Here is a 14,239-nt window from a genome sequence, read left to right on the forward strand (position 1 = left end):
TAAATTTTTCAAAAAAAAAAAAAACTTATAAAGTGAAAAATAAATATCCGATAAATTAACTACAATTATTAATCTTATCGCCATATAAAAAAAATAAGAATTTCAATGATTTCCAAATATTTTTGTAGAAATTTGTACATGTGTACATGTACATATACGTTACAATTACTCAGAATAATTAATAAGCAAGTTAATTATTCATATCCATTTCGCAAATTGAGTAAAACAGAATTATTGAGTACTGCTAAGTCAATCAGACCAATTATGAGAGTATATTAATGAATTAACATTTTTAAAACTGTTGAAAATTTTTCAAAAATTCTTAATTTCTTACACCTTTTAGTAAATTCAAATACGTTTTGTGCATACACACATACAAATGTATGTAAACTTTTAATTTTTCAATTTAATTTTACTTATTTCTCCCTAATTTTTAAAAAATTCTGTTCCAAGTTCCCATTAGTTTGTTAGTTTAATATTGCCAAGGAAATATTTTTATAAATGAAGCAGTATTTGTATTTGAAAATCAAGAAATATTAAAAATTCTGCTAATAATTTTTTCTAATTTTAAGAAAGTACAAACATTCTTTTAGTTTCTCGTTGATTTTAGTTTCGATTTGAATTAGGACCGTCAGTTTAGCATGATGAGTTTTCAAATTTACCTTCACACGAAAGTCATCTCAAAAATTAAAAAGACTCTTCAAAACATATTATTTATGAACAACTAATAGATATTGGTAATATAGAACATTGAAATTTATAAAATTTGCTTAAAAGCAAAATTTGTGCTTGTAACTGAAGTCGCTTATAAGAAAAATCGGATATAAGCAAATGAAAATTTACCAATTTTCGATGTAGTTATAAGCGAGTCTAACTTCTTTAGCATATTTTTAATATATTGCAACAGGCCTTTTATGATTTCCACATCCCTTTGCAACCGTTTGCTTTTGCAAACTTTATTTATCAAAGGTTATTAATTAAGTGAAAAATTTCTAAAAAATTATGTATTTTTTTTTTTGTCCTACACAAATTTTGAATAAATTTTGCAATTTTAATTTAAAAAAAAATAATACAAGTTTAAAGATTATTTTTATGTTCAGTCTAGAATTAATGCCTTTAAAACAATGGGTTTTTTCTATTTTAAACAGCACGTTTCCTTTTATTAAAATCATTACATATTAAATTAAAACTTTACAAGCTTTTTTTTTTATTTTTATTTAATTTTCTATCTTACAAATCTATTAACTATAGGCAAGAATATATTCTGTTATCACTAAAACTATTAATTTTATCCATAAAATTTTTGAAAGCGTTTCCGAGCCTAAAAAAAAAAAACGTATTAATAATTTTTAAAATAAAAAATTAGAAAAAAAAATATTTTCTAACCAAAATTTTTATCTGCTTCAAATCTCGAAACTGCGCTAGAAATTTCTTCTCCACTAGATGGAGTAAAGGTGGTTTTGGCTTCATCTAAAACATTAATATTGAATAATTTATATATGTATGTATGTAAATGTTTCTTTATTTTATTTCAAATTGTTTTTAAATGTATAATTAATTACATAATGTATATTTGATATAAAAAATTAATCGTGCCACATTGATATAATTAAATTTTTTGTTCAATATAAAAGCAAAGTTTACCATAAAAAAGCGTTTCTCTTCGCTTTGTATAATTAGTTTCTGCAAGTGACAGAATGCATGTAATTGGTGTTGGCGATTCAAGCATTTTACGATATAATTTTACTTTTACTTTTAAATTATAAAGACCATTTTTGTTCCTTTTCAAATCTGGAACAGTTCTTCTTAAAATTTCATTATTTAATCTAAAAAAAATATATATATATATAAGTTTATATTTAATTTTCAATATTTTTATTGTTTATAAAATAGTTAACAAAATATTTACATCACTGTTAAAGTTGGTTCTGGAAATACTTCCTGCACAAGACAAATAATATCGATAATGCCATTTCCATCGGGATCATGACTAACTTTTGCTGATAGGTGAAAATCAGATTCTGCAACTAAAAATATAAAAATTAGGAATCACTTAAGCATTAGGCTATAGATTTTGTATAAAACATTTTGAAATGTCATTTAGAAGTCAATTAATTAACATCGTTCGTAATGTATGTATGTGCGAACGTCCATCATTACAAAATGTATTAGTACTGTTGATTGTAAAATTAATTACAGTTTATATTTAAAAAAATATAAATAATGCAGTATATGCTGATGCTATTTATGTATTATTATATGTGTTATATAAGTAACACTTACCAACAATTTGCATATGTCCAACTTTTCTATCTGTTGATTCAAATGTTTGGACGAAACAAGCATATTCTCCAGTCATATTCCATTCTGGTTTTATAATTGAAATTTGGTTGTGATTTTTGTTTGTTGAATGAATTGCTTCAATTTTTGTTTTCATATGTCCCTAAAAATTTAAATTATTAATAAATTCAAAATTATAGTGAAAATTTAATTTGTTTATAACAAATGAATATGACGACTTTTTTTATAACTAAATACAAAGATCAATAAATCTATCTAAATTTTTTTTTCTCTTAGAATGAAACTGTCAACTACCAACAAAAATATCACTAAAATTTTTGTTTGAGTTAGTCTACTTCTATTTTATAGATGATAATTTGCAAATATCCCTAACGAACGTTTCTTTATTATATTTTTCTAGAAAAATTCTCAAGGTAAAATTATCCTTAAAGTAAAGCTAGTAAATTATATGAGAGGCGAAATACTGCTCAGACTTTTAGACTAATAGGGTTTATATTATGTATTTGTATTACTTTCTAAAGATAAAGCGTGTATGTAAAACCTATTCTTATTTTAATTTTTGGAAAAAGTCTAATTTTATTTAAATTTATTTAAAAGCCGAACTTTGTCGACAAAGAAAAAACTGAATTTTATTACATAATGGTTATTTTTTTTTAACAGTTATTTTCTTAATCTACTTCTTGATATGACGACAATATTTTTGAGATTTTGATGATTCCACAGTAAAGTATAATTATTCCAGTAAATACGAATATTTTTTTTAACTCATTTTAAATACAAATCGATTAATCTATTAAATTCATCAATTTTTATTTTAGAACAAGATCCTATCTATAATAACGTATGTATGTGTTCTTATTTTGAATATACACAAACAGTAGAAGGCGAACATTAAATGTTATAAATGATACACAGTTCTTTGAATTTGTAAAATATCTACATACATACATATATGAATATTGCCTTGAAAATAGTAAGTTTATGTACATATAACTTAATAGATATAAATTATATATATGTATAGATTACACATATAGATAAAACTATGCTTAAAAATGTATGTAAGAAAAAAAAATAAATTCTTTTACCATTGCAAACCCTTTTGCAAATCCTTTTCCAGATGGGATCCATTGATAAATTTGATTATTATTATGAAGCCATTTTAAAACAAAACCTTTTTCAACAGGATTTACTTCATATTCGCAATCCAAAACTATTGAACCAGTGTCACCCTTTCTTTCTATCATATATACTGCGGGTACTCTCATATTTGTTATTTTAACTGATGCAGATGCTAAAATTTAAATTAAAAAAAAAGCATTATTATTGGAGATTTTTTTATATCTACATATATACAATAATTATAATATTTTTGAATAAATTTTATACATGTATACAATTTTTATAATATGTTATTAATTTAATTATTATGTACATATGTACGAGTACGTGTATAAGGAAATAAGATTGAATTTATTAAAAACAAAAATACTAGAAAGTCACCTACTCCAATAAAACTACTTCGTTTTACCAACTATAAATATGTAAATAATAATATTATGAAAAAATCAATCTTAACATCCTAATCTAATTTTTATTTTATAGTAAAAGGAAATAATAACTCATACATAAATAAATTTATGTACATTTTAACTTAGATAGGTAGATACGAGCACATATATTATCATTTATCTGTATACAGCTATACAGCATTTTTTCATTTAAGATAATTACCTATTACATATACATATTTTAAATAAATTGCTGATCTATAAACACAAAAATTAGAATATTTCAATATTACACAAATATATATATATATACATATAACGTACATATGTATAGAATTAAAAATTGTAGTAAAATTTACAAGATTTATTAAAATTATAGTCATGTTCTCGAATCATCGAATTTCAAAAAAAAATTTCATTTATCTATGCCATACCTACATATATATGTTGTAAACTATTAAAATGTAACTAAAATTTAATTATATGGATTTGTACGTTATAGATATATTTATGACTTATGAGCTAAAAATAATTTGAAACTCGTCTAATTAAAGAAAAATTTTGAATGACAGTGACAAGATTTGTTTTTAAATAAGCTTCTCAATAAGATTCTTTGTGATTTTCCTCCTCGCTTATATCAACTCTACACCAAGACTCTCCAATATACTGATGCAATCATGTCAAGGAGTGATATGTTAGAAACATTAGATACTATTCGCTTCAGAAGAAAATTGAATGGAATGGACATTTATTTTATTTCCGCAACTAAAACAGTTAGAAACAGTTTGAAACATTTTCCTTAAACGCTTCTATATATAACACTTATATTATAATATATGACGTATATGTTATACTAGAACCTACAATATTTAATTAAATACTTGCGATTTTATGATTCAAAATCATAGTTTTCGAATTGACCAACTACAACATGGAGTTTTGGTTAAGTTTCGTCTAGAGTTTTTTTTTTTTAATATTCTACCCAAATAGACCAGAACCAGAAGAACATATTAATTCAAAAATTTTAAAATTAAATTTTCTCAAATGTACAAATTTTGAATTATGCCAGTGTTGCAGCAAACTGGTGCATGCAAGGAACACAATCCTTATGCATTTATTTTGCATATGCATATATACATATGTTATTATGTATGTATATGCATTAAAATTATTTACAATACAATTTATGAAAGTACAATCCAAGGTCGAATGGAAGTTTTTAGTGAAATTGAATAATAATTTTTAATTTTTTTTATTCAGAAAAAAAAAATTGTTTTTTTTTTGAACTAAAAGTTATCTTTGATTTTTCACTATACGTTTATAGTTGATTATTTAAGTGTAAATAAAATCTAATTATAATATAGTAGGGTAAATGCACTTCTTATTTCCATATATGCATGCATATATGTACAGATATGTTCACTAACACATTAATATTTAATTGGAAAATATAAAATAATGTCCAATTAGTTTACGTCCTTTAAAACAACTTCTATTATTCCGTATACACACATAGAGAGTTAATCGTTATCGTTTACAACATTTGATTTTGAACATTGAAATAATTATTTTTTTTTTATCTAAAACAAGGACATTATACTTAAGATATAGAAACAAAAGAATTGTAATGTAAAAATTAATACAAAAAAAAAAGGCAAACCAAGTAAATATGACAAAATTACAAAATAATAGAAAATTTAATAAGAAAAAAAAAGTTTTTATTTTTTTTATGTTTTGAGAAAATTTTACAAATTTTATGTTTTTACTTGATAAAAGGATAAAATGAAAAAGCTGATAGCTTTATTAGGCAAGCCAATGAACCCCTTTTATATATTTATTTTTTTAAGACACGAAAAAATAAGTTGAATAAACACAAATATATATATATTTTCACTTGTATAATATAAAATATGTATTTTATTATTATTATTATTATTAAATAACTATAATTCATATACAAATATATGTATATATATATAATTTAAAAATATATATATAGCATACGAGTATATAAGATATTTGTTACACATTATGTAACAAGAAGCTTATATATCTAATATTCTTTCTATTAAATAATTTCTTTTATTTTTATAATATTGCACACTTTTAATATATATAGAATATATTGTATGCTTAACTTCTATACAGAATATCGTATCGTGACTGCAACAATGACGACTATGGATCTAATGTATTGTAACTTTTAAAAGTACATATTTTTTTTTTTGTATAATTTTAGAAAAAAAAATTATAAGTTGAGAAATTTGAAAAATCGAAGTCATATATTTTATATACATTTAACAATTTATATTAAAAAAAAATTGAATTGCATACATTTTGGCGCAAATATTTCTGGTATTACGTAAAATAATTATATAGGCGTAACAGTAAATTTTATTTCATTTAATAGACTTAATTATTTTTTAACTTATACTGAAAATAATATTGAAAATAAAAATAAAAGTTCTAAATTCTCTTGAAATAATTTAACGTTTAAAACCTAATTTAACGTTTTGCATTCAATTCTTTTCGAAATTTTCGATTTTTAATTCTGATTTTCAAAAAAACAAAACTAAAATTGTTTTCTTGTGTTTTTTTCTTTATTATTTCCAATTCAATTTCCCGAAAACGGAATATCAACTAAATTTAGCCGTGAGCAACTAACCTTAAGTTTATTAATAAATTTTAGAATATTAATTTTTATTACCTAGGTTATATTAGGTGAATTTTAATAAAAAAAAATTTCCGTAATTAAGCACGTATACCTTTTTTAGTAATTTTATATATTTATAGATTTTGCTGAATTGTTTAAACAAAAATCACATATTTATTTCGCAGGGTCGTTTACACAAGAATTTGCAAACTTCATATTAAAAAAAAAGTATTTTTTTATATTCTATAAACATTTTACTTTTATAAATTTTAATAGATAGATACATATGTATATATATCCGTATTTTTAATATTTAATAATGGTCAGTATATTACATATATATATATATATATATATATATATTATATATATATATACGTGTATTTATGTTTATATTTACAATGAACTCATTAATATTATATACTTTGGAATTTTAATGTACCTATGTGTATTAACCTGCAAATAAATTTTTTTTTAGATAATCCATAATTTTTTTTTTAATTTTTATTTTTACAGTTTATTTTGAGAACTAATACCAATAATGAGAAAAAAAAATAAATTTTATATAAAAATACATAATTATTACCATAACTGTATATACATATGAATTCATTGTAATAGAAGATAAGAAGGTATATATGTATGTAATTATTATTTACATAAATATTGCAACACGGTATATAAGAATTTTTATTAATATTGGGATATTTTTAAAAGAAATAAAAATTATGTATGTTTTCTTATATTTGTTAATTTAAAGTAAAAATATTTATAAATATAAATAAAATTCAAAATTATAATTTTAATATTGATAAAAAAAACTTTTTTTCTTGACAGAACATAAATGTCAAAAACGTAGCAGTTTTTTCTATAGGATACTTAAGTCCTTTCTATAGTATACTTAAGTATATGAATGTATAAACAAGAGTTAAATTAGTGAATTTTAAAGTTATTTAAAGTTTAAAAAATAATATAATTTTTATATTTTATACAAATATTTTTTGGCGAATATTTATATGCAATATTATGTGATTGTATTATGTATTTAATATATTACAAAATTTTATATGCAATATGCATATATATTCATATAATTATTATTTACAAATGCTATTTTATCTTAAATATTTTTGTTAAGGATTATTTTGTATTGATTTATTAGAACTATATAAATTGTATATAAATGTACACTTTTAAACTTTAAATTCTATTATCCTTATTATATAAATTAGTTTACATCATATATATATATATATATATATATATATATATAAATATGAAATATAAATAAATAATATGAAGAACAAAAAAGGGCAACAAGTTTACTAAGAAATGAAAGAGGATAAAAAACAAAACGATAAAAAATAAAAACTAAAAATTAAATTGGAACAAAAAATATAAGAAAATGAAAAAGAAGAAAAATATAAAGGAATAAGGAATAAAAAAAAAATCTTTAATTAAAAGAAACAAAAGTAAAAAAACTTTAAAAAATTGCAAAAGGAAAATGGAAAAAATTTTAACAAGAAAGGGTTAAAAACATTAAAGAAGAAAATTCTCTATTTTATGATAATAAAAATATTTTACAGCAAATTTTTTAAAAATAATTTTTATTTTTAAACTTTTAGTCTTTTAATTTTTGGTTCATTTTTATCTTGGTATCTAAATTACAAAGTAACTACATTAAAAATATTCTTATATGTTTGAATATTTGAGAATATTTGGTATCTCTATATATAATTTTAATGTGTGGGAAGATTTTCGTCGCATATTTGCCGTGGGTTAAAATGTACCTATGTGCCTATTTTATTACTTGGTCTATCTTCTCTTTATTTATTTACTTTTATGTATAATATATTTGTTTTATTTTTTTAATTAAAGTATAAGTAAATAAGTAAATAAGAATAAAATAAGTATGTATGTAAGTATACCATGACCTACACCACTGAAATTCGTTATTCTTTAACAATAATTTTATTCCAGTAAGTATTAAATTTACAAAATATCTTAAATTTTACTTACAATGGTAAGTAAAACAAATTTATATTTAAATGGATGGTTGAATTTTGTATTATAGGTAAATTTTTTTTTTTATAATTTTTATTGTTTAATTGTTTTTCATTTATTATTATTGTTTTTGTTTTTGTTTTTTTTTTTAAAGAAAATCCTGTAAACAACTTTATTTTTTTTCCTTTATTTAACATTGTTTACTTTGAAAATAATATATATGAGAGTTTATATAATATGTGCATACATATTTGTATGTATGCATATGACAATTCTAAACCTACATGACTTCCTTCTATACATACATAACGAGTATATTTGTAATAATATGATAATAAATTATAAAACAATATAAATATGTAAATATATAAATATAACAGGATATTTTGAATTTATAACACCGTTATAATAATATTATATATGTACTTATATGATATATTTAATGTATGTATGTATATCTAGATACATAAAGTGAAAATTTTGGGAACTAAAAACAAAAGATAAAAATAATAATAAGAAGAAAAACATAAAAAAAATTGAGATTAAAAAAATAATAATAATAACGATAAAAAACAGTAAATAAATTAATAATAACAGAAAAATTAATCAAAATAATTAAATAATTTTCATTTTCTTACTTTTAATATAATAAATTTAATAAAAGTATTATTAATTTTTATTTCTTTTTGCATGTATAAACAAAAATCAAATTTTAACATTCTAAAATTATAAAAAATTTTTATCATATTTTTCTTTGATTTTATTCATTTTTATTGTAATGAAATAATAATAATAATATTATTATTTATAATCATAAAAAAAATAACAATCATAGAAATATAACAATAAAAAAATGATATATATATATATATATTTTATCAATACCGTACATATTTATAATCATGGATATAGCAAATCTTCCATATTACAACAATCTATAATTGATATACATATTTATATTTATATACATTCTTATATATATATATATAAATATATATGGAGTATTTTATTATATTTTAAATTTATAAAATATATCAAAGTAAAGTATGTATATATAGTTATTATACTCGTTATATATATATATATATATATATATATAAAATTTTGAAAGTACTTTTATCCTATTATAACCGTATGTGTGTGTATTAATATGTATGTATTCCAAAAATTGATATATTTATAATTAAGGTAAAATATGCATATATATATATAAATTTCCTATATTTTATATAATATGTACAATATATTCATAATATACTTATAATACATATATATATACGTATTTATATATAAAAAGTTTAATTTTAAATTATCATACATATATACATATATATGTTACATATAATTATATATGCTATACACTAGAACTAGATATGTATACACTAGAAACATTTTGTATATTACAAATAGATAATATCAATTTTATTTTAATACATGTATGGGGAGAGGTATACATATATGGGTAAAGATAATCTTATATATTATAAAATTATATTATTAATAAAATTATATATATAGATTATATGTTTGTACATAAGTGTAGTAAGACAAGTAATAATAATAAATTTGATAAAAATAAATCGGTACCACATATATATATATATATATGATATATATATCAAATCATAATAATATAATCGTAAAAAAATGTCCTTCTTTTTCATATAGTTTTTCTTTCTTAATTTTCGCACAATTTAATATCAAATTTAATAGTTTCTTTTTTTAAAATAAAAAATAAAATATTTATTGTATTTGATTTAATTTTTTTTTTATAATTTTGTTATTTTATAATATTATTATATTTGCATATAAAGAACATATAACTAGCTATAAAAAAAATACCAATATAATATGTTCACATGTATGTATATATATATATATATATATATGTATGTAAATCAACATATATATACATATATATACATATGTGTACATATATATACATATATATACATATCCATACATATATATACATATGTGTATGAGAAAAAAGGTTATCTATTTTTACTTACACGCTAAAAATAAAATTATTGAAATTCCGTAAATTTTGCTCATATTATTCCAAAAACTATTCCGTAATAAAAACATTTGAGTGGCATTAAATATATTTTTTTTTTATTATTTTATTTTTAAAATTTATTTTATTATATATTATGTACATATGTTAAATTTAAAAAAAAAAAAAAAACAGTAACAACAAAAACTTTAATATTTAAGAAAAGATTTTTTTTTCCTTTTTTTTTTCTATTCTTTTTTTCTCTTTTTTTTTGATTATAGTTTAAAAAATTATCCTTTTTGGTTTTTGGTTTTTTGTAATTTTTTTCCTTTTATTTTTTTTTTTATATTCACATAATAAATTATTTTAAAATTTAATTTCAAATGCAAAAAAAAAATTTGTTTATGAAAAATATTTTAATAATTAAAAAACGAAGACCTTAATCTTTAAAGATCTCATTGAAAACTTTATTTTTTTCTTGTGTTTTCAATTAAATAAAATGAAAATATAAAAAAATTTTTTTTTTTTTAAGGATTACTACTATAAAATTAATTTCTACTTTTTTATATATAAATTTTTTTTTGTTTTTATTTTCTTCTACTTTTTCTATTTATACTTTGAGTTTGAAGTTCTCTCGTTTAACAAGTACTGACTGAAAATCTTTTCTGTATGGAAAACATCAATAGTCCTTTTTTCTGGTTTTCGAAAGTATTGTGAGAGAGGAAAAAAGAGATTTTATATGTGTGCTTTTTTGGCTTGTTTTATTTTTTTTTATTTTACTTTTTCTTAACTTATTATTGTTTTTATTTTTGTCTTTTATTTTTTCCTTTTATTTTTAGTTATTATTTTTATGTTTTCCTTTTTGTATTTCGCCTTTTTGGTCAAAAGAAAAGTATGTTGCTTTTTGCTACATACATACATGTATGTATAAAATATAAACTAAAATGTAATGATAAAGATGGGTGGTAATGATGATGATGAGTCCTGCTTTTGTGATTTTCTGTTTTTTTTCCTTTTCTATTTCAAATATATATATATACACATATATACATAGGTGTATCGTGTATATTAAATTAAATGAGAGAGATATTATTATATTTTGGGTAGTAGAATTTTAATAATGGTAAAATTTACTGCGCCGGTTTCAAAATTCTGTCAAGCAAAAGAAGTTTTCAGTTCAAACATTTTTATCCAAAAAAAAAAAAAAAAGACAAAAAAAATTAAAAAATTAAAAGGAAAAAATAGAATTGGCAAAAAATATATGAAAATTGGAGGGACTCTGTATGTTTGTCATTTTTTTTTCTCTTATTTTCTTATTTTAAAAAACAAAATTATTTTATTTCTTTTATTATTTCCAAAATAATTGTTTTCTAGTATACGAGTATATTGCTATACTTTTAAAACAGAAAAATCTCGAATTATATTAGAAAAATTTTTATTTGAAATTTTAATAATATTTAATATTAATATGTACGTGTTTTTAATGTTAGATATGCAAAATAATCGGATGGCATCGCACAATTTTGCGGTATAATAGCAAATGTTACGTAACCGTTCTTTTAACTTTATTGAACAAAAATATTATATTATAATATTAATAAAAATGGAGTTTTGTTTTTCTTTATAAAGGTATCTTTGAATGTAGAATCGGATTTCTGTAAAAGAATCACAAAACATAATTTTTAAAACTACCCTATTGACTAAGACTTAAACACGGCATAGAGCATTCATTAAAATATAGATCTAACGTCAGTTTGTTTACAATTATTCATTTTAAATCTCATTACAGTGCAATTCTAATTTATACTACTAGGATAATTCGTTTATTTAATAAGGTTTCAATAATACAAATTAGAGCTTTAATTAAATATTTCAAGTTGAATAAATTGGTTTCCACTGTATTTTTGTTAATAACATTATCGATTTATACAAGTTTTTTTTTATTTTCTTCTTCAAATTATTTTATAGTTTCATACACATTTTTGAAGTAATAATATTTATATTTTTCCCATAAATATTATTAATATTTATAGAAAAAGAAAATAAAACCATTGTTTAATGAACATTGTCATTAACATAGAATAATTAAAAAATTCAAAAAATTTTAGGTGAAAATGATAAGTAATAGGGTAATAGTGTATTTGAAAGAGAAAAGTAGTATTAAAAGGTCACAAGCGTATTGGGTATGTTTTTATTTTGGAGGGAGATATTTTAAAATATAAAAATAAATATGTATATACATAAGTTAAGTACATTTTAGAATTCGGTTTTTTTTAAATTACTTTAATAATATCTTATCTTGGTCAATTTTAAGAAGAGCTTTATAATTATTTGACAATGATAGTAAAACTTAACGGTATTATAATTTGAAAAATTTAGCATACATCAAAAATATAAACAAATATTTAAAATCACAAGTTAAATAAAAAATTAAAATGTATGTATGGTTCATATGTATATTGGAATTATAAAATTTAATATAAACATCTATGCAATTTAAAATTGCGATAATTATTGTGTTTTTTTTTTGCAGAATAAAGTAATTGCAACTCAAGCATATATTTTATTCATTCAAAAAATTGAGAAAAATGACTTGGTCAATGACCATACCTTTTATATATGTATGTACATATATGTATATCTTTTTATTCGAACGCATTTCAACATTCTAGTAATATTTTTGACGTGTGCCAGCAAATATGTTAATATTGTGATTGATATTGTGAATTAGTAACGAAAAATTAGAGAAAATATAAATTGAAATGTGGAAGAATGTGGGGAAATAAGAAATATATTTTTCTCATTTTTTAGTTATATACAAAGTACAGTGGAATCTAGGTGAAAACTATGTCGGAGAGTGAATTTTGTTTCATTTTAGCTGTGAATTTATTCTCAGCAAAGCTTATAAAATATTTTATTTAGCTATTGAAAGCTTTTGGAAATGAAATTTTAAATAGTATTTTGAAATTCCGCAGTTTCAAATATTTTTATTATAATTAGGTAAAACATGATTTTTATTTTATTAATTAACAGAAAAAAGTAAAATATTTTTTATACAAAAATATTTTTTGAGTTTTACCAATCTTCCATAATTAATTTTCGCCAAAAAGATAATTCGATATATATTTTGTGAATCATTTTGTCTTTACTAACTTCGCACCTCAACGGTGTCATAAAGATTGGGACCAACTAACAAGAAGCCATTTAAAATTTTCATTATTTCTAGGATGTTAAGATTTATTTTCTTCTTCTTTTGATTTTGTTTATTTGATTATTCTTATAGGCATCCATTATCAACTGGTGTCATCAAACAACAAGTTAATGTACTGAAGTTTTATGTATTTTTAAAATAAATTTTGAAGCAATACAAAAGTTTAACTAAGCCTAAAACTAAAATTTAATTAAAACACAAAATATGTAGTAATGTATGTAAAAGTTTTATTTATATGCTACAAAAATATTAATGCTAAAATATAGTATAATATAAATATAAGTACTTTAAAGAGATTCATTAGAGTATTGGCTTGAAAAATATAAAATTACGAATGGTTAATTTCGAATAAATAATATGCATATAATATTTTCAGTTCATGCAAACAAAGTATTTATAATTTCCAGAATAAGTTAAGTATAAAAAATATTAATATTTATAATAAGTTTTGATCTAATCAATGGTACAAGTAATTAAATGTTTACATTAATTACCTTTGATAACAAATTTTTTTTTGTGTCCACGTAATTTGATTATGTAAAATACGAGTAGTTATATATTTT

At 20.2% G+C, this 14,239-nt stretch overlaps 1 protein-coding gene across 1 annotated transcript; it reads right to left on the reverse strand.

Moving 5' to 3' along the window:
* Positions 1–1,153: 1,153 nt before the first annotated feature.
* LOC129607534 (uncharacterized) lies at positions 1,154–10,696 on the reverse strand. The gene is made up of 7 exons (XM_055518566.1): positions 10,482–10,696; positions 3,390–3,595; positions 2,284–2,443; positions 1,910–2,027; positions 1,645–1,826; positions 1,387–1,470; positions 1,154–1,321 (listed from the first exon to the last, which is right to left on the reverse strand). Exons 1-7 carry the CDS (start codon positions 10,555–10,557, stop codon positions 1,242–1,244), a joined length of 906 nt encoding a protein of 301 aa, XP_055374541.1. The 5' UTR covers positions 10,558–10,696; the 3' UTR covers positions 1,154–1,241.
* Between the last annotated feature and the right edge of the window lie 3,543 nt (positions 10,697–14,239).

This window comes from Condylostylus longicornis, unplaced genomic scaffold (genome assembly GCF_029603195.1).
Source record: "Condylostylus longicornis isolate FDR11 unplaced genomic scaffold, ASM2960319v2 ptg000027l, whole genome shotgun sequence".
NCBI lineage: Eukaryota > Metazoa > Arthropoda > Insecta > Diptera > Dolichopodidae > Condylostylus > Condylostylus longicornis.